Below are 14665 nucleotides of genomic sequence, written 5' to 3'. Positions count from 1 at the left end.
TTCCAATCCTTGGAAACAACATTATAATTAAAGCATTTTCAAGGATTTCAAGCACCCTTACGACCCCTGTTTTTCAATGAACTCCGCAAAAAACAGAAGTTATCATTGATGGGCTGCCTGTCATCCACATAGGAAGACAGGCTTCTATGTGTGTGTGTGTGTGTGTGTGTGTGTGTGTGTGCGTATGAATGGGTGAGTGTAAAATAGATTGTAAATCGCTTTGGGAGGTCTTCAGTGACTTGAAAACTCTGTATAAATGCAGTCCACTTACTTACAACTATCCAAAATCATTAGTGCTGAATGGGAAAGGAAGACTGCTCAATAATGTCTGCCTGGCAAACAAACAAACACACACACCTACAAGAACATATTCTAACAGTGTAATGACAACAACTGACAAAGGTCGAATTTAATTTTATTGATAATTTCACTGAAAAAACTACATTGTGTCCTGACACAATAAAATCAATAACACTTTGGCTACTGTACTACTAATAATTGTAAAAAAATAATTCTAGTTCGGTTATCAGTATAAGGCCCATGTCTAATCTTGTTCTTAACAATGCTTACTGCATTTTTAATAATGGCATTAAAGACAATTCTAATTTTAATTGGCCATATTTCATAAAGTATCTTTAAGAAGGCCCGATGCCTTCTTCAGTTTGAATAGTACAAGTTTTGGAGGTGTTTTATTTCATGTATTTAAGTGATGTTAATGGGATATCAAACATTTGCAGCTCACTTCATAACATTTGAAAACATATTAACTGTCAGAACCCACAAAGACGGAGGACCCAGACGCGTAACGTTTAAACACAAGCTTAATTTTACGTGAATGGGGCAGTCATGCGCGTGAACACAAACGTCAGGGATGCGGCGATTGCTGGGCGGAAGAAGTGAGACAGAGAATGCAGAGGGAGATGAGATCGAGGTGGGACAGAACAGATGGTAGATACCGGACGGGATTAGACAAACGGGATCGATACCGTATACAGAAGACTGGAGCAAGATACCAGACAGCACGAGACCGACTGGATCAATACCGGATACTGGAGACTGGAGCAAGATACCGGACAGGACAAGACAGACGGGATCGAAATTGGAGGCTGGAGCACGACACCGGACAGGATGAGACGGACGGGGTCGATACCGGATACTGGTGCAAGATACCGGACAGGACGAGACAGGCGGGATCGATCTTGAATCCTGGAGTCTGGAGCAAGATACCGGGCAGGAGGAGACAGACGAGATCAATATCGGATACTGGAGATTGGCGCAAGATACCGGACAGGAGGAGACAGACGGGTTTGATACCGGACACAGGAGCAAGAAACCGGACAGGACGAGACAGGGGGGGTCGATACCGGATACTGAATACACAAGCAGGATACAGGACAGAGTCAAAACACAAGTCTTGCAAGTGCAGAGGTTCGTTAACGGACTGACAATCAGGCAATGAGCCGCAGCTGGTGCCAAACAGGCGGGGCCAAGTGAGGGCAACGGGCAACTGTGACATTAACATAATTTAATCTTTCTTTCAAATTATCTTTCATAGTTGCAATACCATTGATATTTTTCTAGGTTAATATTGTATCTGTACTTGGTATTTGTGATTTTCCAAGTGCATCCTCTACTAGTCTGAGCTGTAAACAAGTGGTAGCCAATATAACTAATATGAATCAATCTTGCATCTAAACTATATTTCCTGGTAAGTGTATTCTTCATCAATTATACTATTCATTGTACTAGTATTACTCCAAATTGTAATGATCACTATTATTTAGGTCGCAACAAACTAATATTTGACCAAGTATTTTTTTCAAGGATAGGAGTCGGCTGGAATTAAATCCGAGGCCTCTGAATTGTGTGGGGGACGGGCTAACAAGTCCACTACCATGCTGCCCTTATTATCAATATGAATAAATGTCATTTACTAAAATAACATTATTGATTTGAAAAATAAGCACAAACACATGTCTTCTATCACATAAAGGTGCATTTTGTGAAATACACGTTGGTTGAAAAAAATGTTTTATTTACTTTACAATATACAAGGTTCACCTAGAAGAAGCTAACCATCTTGCTGCTACGGGTACCCCCCAAAACCCTGTGAAAAGCTTTGAAAAAAATGAAAACGAAAAAAGGTGCAGTTTGATCATTTTGAGTCTCAGTAGTTTGTACTCTTCCTTGTGCTTTGTAGCCCTTGTTTTTGGTTGCACGATAGAATACAGTGACATCTACAGATTGAATATTACAAAGTGTCACGTTGGGGATAACCCAAGACCTCGGAACTGAGGGGCGGAGAAGCTAACCAGTCCTCAATCCAATCATCAATATCTTTAATGAAAATCCCAAACATAGTTTTCTTCAATTAAGCACAGAACACGCAGTGTTCCTCCCCAAAATTAGGCAAATATTTTGCAAAATATCCCACACGCTAGGCTACTAGAGGAATTTTGTTTTTAAGTTGACCCATCTGGCTTCTTTCCTCTAGAGCTGTGACGTCATTGAAGAAACACAACACTTTGAAAATGGCGAATCCCATTAACAATATGTGAGGCAGCTCTGAAACAATCAGCTATTGTATTGAACAGAGATTGCATACTTGTCATCTTTGCTTGGAAAAATTAGAACTTTGGTTACCCTGTCGCTGGGAGCCTTGTGACTGTTTTGTCGGAGAAGTGCGCTTCCGCCTCCAAAAGCTGCGCGGGGTAAGTTTACCTGCCGCAGTTGGAGTGTGTGTTTATTGTTTATGTTCATCTCATTTTAGGTCGGCGATTGTAGCTTTTCGTTTGTGTTTTTCCTCCGCATGTGTCAATTTTAGGTAAGGCAAGTTTATTTGTATAGCACAATTCATACACAATTGAAAGTGTTTTTCAGAAATGGCAAAGACACAGGTTAAAAATACACAATTAATTGCATCCACTACACAGCATTATCTCCAGACAGAAGAGCAGTTTTCAGCAACAGACTGCTGTCACTGTCTTGTACTACGGACAGACTGAAGAGATCTTTTCTTCCTCATGCCATGAGGCTCTTTAACTCTACCCGGCAGAATAAAAGGCCACAGTAAACCACACCACCTACATTGCATATTACCGAATCTTATTGCAATATGTATTCTGTGTAGCACTATTTAGTTATTCTATATAACACGCTACAGTGGGCATTTGCACGTCACACTGGGTATTTGTATATTGTATTCTTTTTGCTTTATTATTGTATTGTTCTCAGCTCAGGGATGCTGCTGGAAATGTGAATTTCCCTTCGGGGATGAATAAAGTATCTATCTATCAATTACAGTTAAAAAATAGAAGAGAAGACATTGACAATTTAAAATGTATTTTTAAAATGCATTAAAACCACAGATAAAACGTAATAAAATCAATTATTAGTGTAACTTTGTCTGGCTAGCTCCCGGGACTTACATTGACAGTGGTATGGTGGCCATCAAACCCACGGAGAAAGAGTCAAGTCAAGTCATGTTTATTTGTATAGCCCTTAATGACAAGGAGTCTCAATGGGCTGAACAGACCACAGAAATGCCGAGAGCTTTCCTGTTTGGTTCGCTCCCAGTTAGCGCACGTTGGTAAAACGTGTGTTGTTTGGCTGGCTACCTTGGTGTCGGGCCAGTTTTGGAGTGTCCTTTGGTTTATTCTGGCTTTGGTTTTGTTGTCGTACACTTTGTTGCTTTTCGTTGTTGGTTCCTGGATCGCCTGGCTTCACACTGCATGTTTTTTGGTGAGGCACCCTCAAGATTTTCCACACATGCTGCCGCTCCCGCTTAACCCTCTATTGTCTACTGTCTGTTTTTTGCCAGTTATCCTCTTTTTGGCTGCTCGCTTTGTTGTACCATGACAAGTTATCGGCCTGCGGCACAACAACTAGGCATTCTGCACAAAAACGACCAAAACGTTGCTTAAAACACCCGTAACTTCTTTAACCAACACTAAAACAATGCGGCGACTGGCTTGCGAGAGTGCAGGTGTTCCTCCAATGACGTCACAGCTCAGGATGACAAAGACGACATGCTGTCTTCAAAATGCATCATCTCGGAAAACAATTGGAATATACTAAATGGATATCTTGATTCAAAACACATGTCCTATTGTCTCACATTTCGCATGTTTAAGTATTTGGCAATAAGATTGAAGAATGTAGAGTATGTTCCCCCATTTTATGAAAATGTACAGAACATTGTAACATTGGACTCCACAACACACAGCGAGAGTAGTCCATAATGTAAGAATCACGTAGGTTATAGTATTAAAAGCCCATTCTGACATTTTGGCTCCGTTCCCACTCTCACTTTGACCATTTTATCCCAGCTTCACATTTTTTAAGTATGGCATATTAGTTCTCGGAGATAGCGCTTTCTCCACGGCCTCCTTCCGCGCAAACTTTAAATCCCGTCCCATGGCGCGACAGATCAGCGGTCAGATTAGCAAGGGCTCCAAGCTAACCTTTAACATGACACGGATTAAAACCCAGATGACCCCGAGTCGGCGTTTGGGCTGGGCCTTCATAAAAGACTCTGAAGGCTTGACAGGAGCTTCCTCTGGCTTTGTTGTGGGATTCAGAGTGGGTTGAGGTTCCCCTGTGAGACGGCCCAAAGCCTCCCCAGACTCTTTGGCCGTGTTTGAGAAGTTTCACAGACTTGCAACAACGCTTTTGGGTAAAAGCCAAAAGGTGTCTTTGCGTGCACACAAATACACCACGAGGTAGGGATCATGCAACACTCTCAAAGACAAACCAACACATATATAGGATCTAAAATTCAGGCAAGCATCCGCCCCAACAAACTCCCCTCTTGCTCTCTCCTTTGCGCTTTATTTACAATCCTCTGGCAGCGGTACAAGGGCCCGAGGCTATAACACACGGCACCTAATGCTCAAACTGCCAGGTAATCTCATGTCTGACATCCCCCTTTGATAGAAACTGATCAATAGACTCTTGTAAAGGAGTCATTTTCTCTGATGTTTCTACCAACCACTTCTATCTCAACCTTTTCCCATCCCTCTATGACTCTCCTCCTTTCTTCCTCTGTTTCATTAGCTGTATATTTATATTTCATATTTATGGAATGCTATGTGCCCACCCTCAAAAATAAAATTAAAACAAAAATGGTTGGCCTTTTCGTGTGATAACGGAGTTGAAATTATGGTTGGGTGTGGGGGGATCGGATGGAATTCCAGCATTTGCTGCTGTTCTGGTGAACAACCGTTTTGGGGATCAACAGAGTGTGAAATGGGATTATAAGGCAGTAATAGAGGTGAATTGAAGGAGAGGGGCCTGTACCCAAATGCACCCTGGTATAGGCACATATATGCATGTCATGATATTTCCATCGTCTTAAAGCAGATGCACTAATACATTTATTCTGTTTTTAATATTGGACACCTGCAAAACGATTGCATGGGATGCCAGTTTGTTATCTTGACTATCATTGCTCACTGTGATTATCACAATTATGCTTATGTTATTACATGTTTCAAAACTAATACGTTTATTGTGTTTTGAATATTGGAAACCTGCAAAGAAAACATAAGATCCTAGTTTGTTATTTTGGCTATTATTCCTCACTGTTGTTATTGTGATTATTATGCACAGTTTACATCATCACTTGTTTATATCTAGACATTCTGTATGTTTTAAATTTGATACGTTTATTCGGTTTTTAATATTGGATTCCTGCAAAGGAGATTGCATAGGATGTCAATTAATAGATCCCGCAGAGAGCCACGACCACCATATCCAAGTATCGCACGCAGTGCAAAGAGAGCGGCTGAAACAACAGCGAGAGACTCTTTAGTCGCTATTCCTGATATCATAGCAAGATCATTTCTTCCTTATTATGGAAACCTATCTCAAAAGACAGTAAAATAGTCTCAATTATTATAAACAGAGTTATAATCATGGCATCAAAGTGTCAAAAAACACTTAACCTTTTAAGGGTGGATGCAAAAGTGTTGGCGATATTTGAGGAAGTTATTTATATTTAGGAATATAAAAACAGATTAATTTCATTGTATTGAATTCTGAGAAATGCACATATCTCAAAACAGCCAACTTTACAGAAACGTTACGCGATTGGGTCCTGTTTCCGTTCTGGTCCTGACACGTTTGTCTTATTTAAACTAAAATTCCCCATTAGGTTACAGCATAGTTTTCAATACTCTCAAGCCTTGATTACTTCAAACAGGATTTGACCTGACTGAATAATCAAATTATCATCTGAAAATGTCCAATGCGGGCATTTCAGTTTGGGCCCCGAGCTCATATAAAGCTGTGTTGTTCACAACAATCATTTCCCCAGCTGACTCTTCAACACATTCTTTAGACACCAGGGCTATATGTAGGTACACAATGCCATGCATTTTGTTACAATAACACATATTTATTCTTCTAGAGTCATTACAAAGGATCCCTATATTGCTAGATTGTGTGTGCACGCAGGATAAAAGCAGAATAATATGCGGTTTTGTGTTGAGAGAAGATTCGCGGCCACAGCGTTTTTGATCACAGACAAAGGCCGAGCCACACAGCGTTGTCTTTCCGTCTCGATCTTGTTAATGAGCAGTGTTCGGCTAGCTCGCTACCGCAGACGGAGACCTCAGATTCGTCTCTCGGCGGACAATAGGTGATTGTGCGGATGTGTGTTTTTGTATCGCCGAGCAAGCGAGTGCATGCGCTAATTAAAGCAGTGGGAGTGCGGGGAAAATGGCTGTTTTTTTTTCCCTTTTTTGTGTCTGTGTAGGAGAAGAAGTGTTTGCCTGGCATGACCGAAGATGTCTACGTTAATTCTTAATGAGACAATTCTGTGCCCGGAGAAAGCCCGTACGGCGCCATTCCTGCAATGGCGCACTACTACAAAGGCCATTGCAAGGCACGCACGTCGGGGTTTCATCATTACCATGTGCTAAAGGAGCCATTAAATAAACTCCCTCGACACAGTGCGCGTACATGCGTGTTGCTTTCTACGCAGACAGCTCGCCACCGAATCTCACGATGGTGGCGCTGCTGGTTAATTTGAGATAAGCGATGGAGGGAGCGGGAAGCGGCGGCGTTCTGCAGCACAGGGCAGAAAGGCTTCACAAACTTTCATTCTGCGTTTAGGTTTGAGAAGATAAAGAATGTTCATTCAAGAATTAACGAGCATTAAAGGAATCATTGTTAGACACTGTATGTGGAGAATTTGACATTTTTAATTCATACACACACCCACACCCCCACACACACACACATCAGTCTATATACAGTGAAGAAAATAAGTATTTGAACACCCTGCTATTTTGCTATTCCTCCCACTTCGAAATCATGGAAGGTTCTAAAATTTTCATCGTAGGTGCATGTCCACTGTGAGAGAGATACTTACTTGCAGCTGTATTACACAACTAAATCGATAAACAATCATGCATTGTGATTTCTGGATTTTTCTTTTTAGTTTATCTCTCTTACAGTGGACATGCACCTACTTTCTTCACTGTATCTATAGGCATATATCTCTCTCTCTCTCTCTCTCTCTCTCTCTCTCTCTCTCTCTCTCTCTCTCTCTCTCTCTCTCTCTCTCTCTCTCTCTCTCTCTCTCTCTCTCTCTCTCTCTCTCTCTCTCTCTCTCTCTCTCTCTCTCTCTCTCTCTCTCTCTCTCTCTCTCTCTCTCTCTCTCTCTCTCTCTCTCTCTCTCTCTCTCTGCTGAGTTCTGTTTTTTTTAGGGGGAAGTTAGTTTATTTTTTAATAAAACATAATGGATATTATCCAGAAATCATGAAATAAATATTTGAGAAGCTTGGAGACAAAAGACAAAATGGCTATGCAATGTATCAACAGTTGGTTTGCAACCTCTCAAGCCAAGAAGAGTTCACCCGCTTCCACAAGTTCGTGTAGATATTTTCTTCTATTTCTTTATTTTTTTTTACTATGTGGCTACTATTAATCCGTTATAAGGGGTCGACTTCATGTGAGCATTTATGGAAGTTTGTAACTGGGTAGTTACTTTCAGAGTAACACGCTCCTTTTTGGAGGTGTTTGTAATCAGGGGGCAATGCAAGTCCTTTCTAAATGAAGTACTTGGTAACTAACAAATTACTCTTACTTTGGTAACGTGTCCAACACTGTGTACAGCTGAGGACCATACAATACACTACGCAAGTGTCACATTGTGAGTCTGCTACCTGTTGAGAGAAGTTTCCTCTGCAGCTCCTCAAACTCTTGACTCAGCTGCCTGATTTGTGCGCAGAGGCCATGTTTCTTTCCGCGAGCGTTCTTCACCTTCTCTTCCTGTTTGTGTCGTGTATCTTTTAATCTTTGCACCTCCTTCCTTAGGCCTTCCACCTCCATGCTGGTTCTTGCGGCCTCCTGGAGGGCCTCCTCAGATTTCCTGTGGAGATCCACTCTGTCCTGGAGTAGAACATTTGGATGTTAAATATAAGGGTGCTTTCACTGAAAGAGACCCTGTGTATTATGTGGCTACAAAATGTTGATGTATTGTGTGGTGCAGATAGCACAGGGAACTGAAGAAATTGTGGAGACCAAACCACAGATTTTTTCACTAGGTTTTATTGAATACTAACAAAAGTGGACACATTTTTTAGTCTTCTCCTCAAAAACTCCAACACCTGAGTCCTTTTAAAGGGACAGTGCATATTGTTTGACCACTAAATATCACTCTATTGTGTAGTGCAACCAAAAACGAGTTGTGCAAAGCACAAAGGCGATTACAAACTACGGAGACTCACAACCCGGATGTTAATGTCAGGACCAGAACGGAGACAGGACCCACTTGCATACGTTTCTCTCAGTTTTATTGGAAGAAAGGAAAGGGTTGCACCCGTGATCCGGTGATCGCTGGGAGCAGGAAGCAGGTCGCTCTAAACGCGGAAGTGGGACTTCCGTGGCGAGCGATGGCGGTGTCGGGAACGAAAAAACGGGTCAGTAGCGGGAGATCAAAAACGTGGTCGGAAATGAGTCGTAAGCCAGGAGAGGAGAGTAGACGTAGTCAGGTTTAAAAACGGGTCGAAGCCGGGGAACAGACGGGAGCAAAAACAGGTGGGAGTCAGGGTCGAAAAAGGCTTGCCTAGTGTAAACTGAGGTTTGCAGACAGACTGACAACAGGTGACAGAAAGGAGTGGGTTTAAATAGGAATAAGGAGCCAATCAGCGTCCGTGGCAGTTGCCGCCAAAGGAGCAGGCACAGGTGCATTACATCAGTAATTATGACAGTTAAAGAGACACGTAGAAGAAAAATGGTCCTCATTCAAAACATGGATCATGTCTCATGTAAAGACAGAAGAAAACAAGTAATCTTCATCATTGGGTTTTTTTTTATTCGTAATTAATCATCAACCACTCTGAGAAGTCAATCTTGATCTCAGGCCAAGAATTGTCAGTTGTTCTCGAAGACTGTCATAAACTGGATTTGATGAAAAACCTTTGTATGTTAATGTTGATGGCAAGATTATGGATCATTTCCTGCATACATATCCCTGCCCACTTGAGAACAACTCACTTCTGATAGAGATCCGGCTCTCAAGCGTTTCGCCTTTTCAATTCATCCACCTGCTTGTGATTGATTTATTCAATATGTCCTTCTATGTAAATCATTTTCCCATTGGATACATTATTTACTTTTCTTTGAAGGAATATATATATATATATATATATATATATATATATATATATATATATATATACAGTGGCCTCTCACAGAGCTACTACGCTCACCGCCAGCATCAGCTCAACCCAGTTAGCATATGCTATTCGTGCGTGTTAGCATGAGATTGTTTCCCTTGGAAAATCCATGGGTCGGGAGTTGGATGAGGGGGATATCGACGAGCTTGTGCAGGCGTACAAGGAGAAACTGACAACAGAGGATTTCAAGGAACGGCAGGCGATGCAAGATGCGGTGGTGTTGCAAAAGATCAGCGCTTTACGTTCATAAAAGTTACAGTAACTTTAATTTTAAATATATTTTAAATATTTGTATCGTCAACAATCCTTTGTGCTCCCTCACTCCACCCTCCCCTCTCGCTCTTTCTCCTCCAAACACCCCATGTAAGCACATGCTTATTTCCTCTATATGTGCTCATAATAAAAGTATTATTCAATATTAGCATTCCTTTCAATTAATATTCAGTCTTGGGCGTGTTACTTTAAAAAAATATATCTGGTTATAGTTACTTATTACTTCTTCCAAAAAGTAATCAAGTTAGTAACCGAATTACTCTATTGTAAAAGTAACTAGTCTTTTACTAGTAACTAGATACTTTACGGGGATGAATAAAGTATCTACATTGTGTGTATGTAAGTATGTACATTGTTACACAAGGAAATTATTATTATTATTATCTATCTATCTATCTATCTAGTCACCAGGGAAAGTAATTATTTTCGTTTCTTTAAAAATAAGTTGTCGGTCAAAGAAATTGAACTATTCTGAGCAAATACGAACAGTGCAATGACGTCTTTGACCAGAATCTATTCACAGATTTTTAAAGAACCATTTTTCCGCAGTTTTGGGTCCCTAACTTTCAGGCTCTTTAGGTTGTTTTTGTTGCTTTAATCCCTACAATACCAATTATTATGTGGCATTATGTACGGAATTACTTAAAAAGGGGGGAAAAGAACAAAATACAAAAACGGGGAAAAAAAATAGAAACAAAGGAAAAATACACAAAAAAGAAAAGAAAAAAAGAGATCCATGTATCAATTTTCTACCCTGCTTATCCTCACTAGGGCTGAGGAGAAAAAAATAGAAGAAAAAAAAGAATAAACTTTACATTTATATATAATCACATTAACCCTTGAAAAATGAAAATAAAATATTCATTAATCTACCCAAAATGATAAAATACACGGCAAGTTGAATATTTTTCATGCTTAACAAATTTAAAGTCAACAAGACGGAATCCCCCAAAAATGCGTATTGACCAATCATAAAAGGAAAAAGGGGTCTCGGATGGAACCAGCTGTTGATTGGTGGGAACCTAGCCCTCTTTGTTCACGTCCAAGACTCTTGTTGTTTAATACAGGACCTTACATTTTTCAAGAATCAGCCATCAATGGCTTTTTCTTTCGGCGGATTAGTAAATACTATTTTTTTTAAAACACTAAGTATACGGTAGTCCTTATTTTGAATGGTGACGTGACATAAACTGTTGGTGTTTTGCAAAACTAACGCACCACTTTTGACCAACAGTAACAGTAATGGCGTTGTACGGGGGAAAAATAAGTCGATTTCTGAATAAATATGTTATGTAATCCAACAATGTTAAAATCCTAAAATATCTTATTACTGTGTTTTCTAAGTTTGATTACTATTTACATGTGTTTTTAGTGATCAGGAAGACGTGTTTCATGGCTGTTTATGGTTAACTTGCATGATTTTTGGAGGCAGGGATCAGATTAATCCAAAATTAATTTCCAAGCTATTATTTTATGGGAATATACAATAATTCTCGATCCGGTGACAAATTAATCTCATATTTAGAAGGGCGACAGTACCCTCAACTCGTTTGTCAGTAGCTGTGAGCCGGGTGGGATTGTACATGATGGAAAATTCTTGCTTTTTCTGATTTGCGTTCATGTTTAATTACTGTATGTACATGTTAGCAATGATTAAGAACATTCAAGAGTGTATATATAATGCATGGCCTTAATAAATGTCATTACAAGGCATTCAAAATTTATTATGGGTAACTTCTTGGCAAAATGAAGGATTTTGTGCTGACAAGAACAAAGAAAATATATCACAGGGGTGGTCCAACCTTTTTCAAGCTGAGAGCTGTTTTTTTTTTTGCTAATAGCACAAAGAGCTCCCAGGTTCAAACGAATTTCTAAAATAGCTACTTAGCTAGACCGCTTGCCAAATAGCTAAAAAGGTACTTGATATTAAGCTAGAAAGGTAAACAGATAAAAAAAACTAAAACAGAGCTGAATACCTAGCTAAAAGAATAAAAATCCAACTAAATAGTTGTATAGAAAGCTAATAAAAAAGACAAAAAGAAAAAAAACAACTCGATGGCTAGCTAGAAACAAGGCCAAAATTTTGCTTACTAACTTGCAAAAAAGGTAGCATTTAACCTAGAAAGCATGCAATAAAATGTAAAAAAGCTAGCTAGATAGCAAAATAGCTAAAAGGTAGCTTGATAGTTAGCTAGAATGGTAAACGGGCAAAAAACTAAGAGAGCTATATAGCAAGCTAAAAGAGTAAAAAGTCAACTAAATAGCAATAGCAAACTAAAAAAAAAAGATGGCTAGCTTGCAACAAGACCAAAATTTAGCTGGATAACTATTAAAATGCAAAGAGCTCGCTAGATAGCATGCAAAACAATGTACAAAGCTAGCTAGATAGCTCGCTAACTAGCGAAAAAAGTGGGTCGATACCTTGCTACAAACCTAAAAAAGTGGCCAGATAGCTAGTTAAAAAAACGTACATTTTTTGCTCTTTGGCTTTATAAAATTTAGGAATTTAGTTTGTTAAATAAATCAATAAAAAAATGAACAAATACAGTTGTTTAATACACGAATAGATTCTCATTCTATTCTCTTATTTGCTTGAAAATAATTATCAATATCCGAACGGATTTTTTTGGTCCATGAAGCCTACGAACTGGAATGTATTTACTATAATTTCTAAAATAACATCTTATGTTATTACTATGTCGTTAAAATGTCATAACCAGTTTTTTTCTTTAAATATGGATATATAGACTCAGTCAACTAATAAAACAATTTTTACCGGAAAATCTCAATAACGCAGCACTGTTCAGCTATTTTCAGATCAGGTCCGCATGCACTTTAGCTGTCCTCAGGGGGCACCACCTTGGAGATGCCTGATCTATGATCTCATACCTAACAACCACCATGCATGCCACTTTTTCTGTTTTGATTTTTCATTACAACAGTATTTAGTGCAAGACAATTCTACATGGGCACAGACTGGCGTGTGGTGATCCCTGCAAAAGTAGTTGGCGCTTTGCCAGACGACAGGCACGGTGTTGACTAATTGAAATATGAAGGGTCCCTTTGAGCTCGTAATTGGAGTCAATTTCATCGGTTTTGGCACCGTTTGGTGCTTTAATTGCTAACAAGACAATTTGTTTCTGGCAGGCAAACGTGGGACAATCGCACCATTGCTGTGTGTGCAAGTGTGTGGGCGTGTTTTCAGTGGGTTTCATTAGTATTTTATCAGCAGTTCCCTCCTTATTTCACTAGAATTCTTTTTGAAAAAATTTTACCTTTTCAAGGAATCTTCTTCAATGAGTTACTTTGAGGTGTTTGAGTAAAATTTGCAGTTTAGGACTTAAAAAGATAAGTACTTGTATCAAGCTGAAATATGTGGTCTTGACAGATACTTAAAAAAATAATTGTTTTTTTAGAGCAACATTATCTTGTTTGGCATGCGTTTAACTTGAAATAAAAAAACTAACTTGAACAAGAAAAACTAAGATTTATGTTTTGAAGGGAAAGAGAAATATTAATGGCAGGAATGGGGGAGGTTTGGGGTGGTTAAAATTCGACTAGTTTTAACACGAATGGGCAGTACTACTATTTGCAAAAATCCCCCCCAAAACAAGGATAATGAATGTTTTTTTAATGACATTTCAAGCAAAAATAGATTGGTGTAGCGTGAGCCTTCCCTATATGTTACCTGCCCATTGACAAACGTACCTTTTGACTATGTGCAAGCTCAAGCTGCAAGTGTGTCACTTCCTGCTCCAGTTCTCCACGCTTCTTTAGGGATGCCTGGCGAGATGTGACAAGGGTCTGCTTCGAACTGGCCTGTTTGGCGTTTCTGTGCAAACATAAGAGTCACTCTGAACCTCAAATGCATGCAAAGCGGCAGAGACTTCTAATCTACGCTGAATTCCGCACTACAAGCCGCTACCATTTTTCTACATTTCAAAGACTGCAACTTTATTTAGAGTGCCGCTATTACTTTTTTTTTTTTTTTTGCGATTTTCTTTTTTGGGTGGGGGCGTTGATGGTGACTTTTGATGTGCAATGGGCCCTTCCCGTGGATCTCCCTTGCTGCGGTGCCCACCGAGGCCCCACGTCGATGTGACAACGCTCCCTACCCCGTCCAGCGGCATGTCCCTGCCGGTTTGCCTTGACCAGCGTTGAGCAGCTGGCTTAAAACTGAAGCAAACCAGCGGAATCAAACTGTAGGTAAAATAAAGCATTGTGATTTCTGCCAAGTACTCTGAATGTCATTGAGAAGCAATTCAATGAGGCGCAAATAACAATGACTCCTTTCAGTAGCCATATGCTTCATAATCTAATAAGTGACACACACGAATGGATGAACACGATTCCCACCGTCACAATGGAGTAAGATCGTGGTCTTAGGAGAATCAGTGGGGAAAGGTCTAAGAACACTAGCACAAGTATATTTTCCCAACTATGGGATCACCGGTTTCAGCTAGATAATAAAACGACCTATTATAGAACAAGCATAATGGCCCGGGCATTGCCTCGCTTAACATTGCCGGACTTGGTGTTGCCGGGCTTTCTACTTTAGCGAGTTTATCGGGGTCTGTTAAAAAGTGCATTGGAGCCGCTAAGTAGTGCCAAAAAGCAGAATGACCGCATGCAGCACTAGAGCTGCTTGGGCATGAAAGCTGATGGTTATTGATTTTATTGGTATTTTTCTAGCTCAAGACACTTGC

General features: G+C 39.9%; 1 protein-coding gene across 3 annotated transcripts in view; it reads right to left on the bottom strand.

The window, feature by feature from the left end:
- LOC148348622 (uncharacterized) overlaps positions 1–14665 on the bottom strand; it is a 193820-nt gene that overhangs the window by 52374 nt on the left and 126781 nt on the right. For all 3 annotated transcript variants that reach the window (XM_088322749.1, XM_088322748.1, XM_088322750.1), the window contains 2 exons: positions 13668–13791; positions 8172–8397 (listed from right to left, as the gene is read on the bottom strand). In XM_088322749.1, the coding sequence (XP_088178875.1) occupies positions 8172–8397; positions 13668–13791 (350 nt within the window). The remainder of the gene's footprint in view (positions 1–8171; positions 8398–13667; positions 13792–14665) is intronic.

The sequence above is a fragment of the Urocampus carinirostris genome, chromosome 18 (assembly GCF_059441175.1).
Source record: "Urocampus carinirostris isolate Australia breed hairy pipefish chromosome 18, RoL_Ucar_1.0, whole genome shotgun sequence".
NCBI lineage: Eukaryota > Metazoa > Chordata > Actinopteri > Syngnathiformes > Syngnathidae > Urocampus > Urocampus carinirostris.
This window is presented reverse-complemented; position numbering and strand designations above follow the sequence as displayed.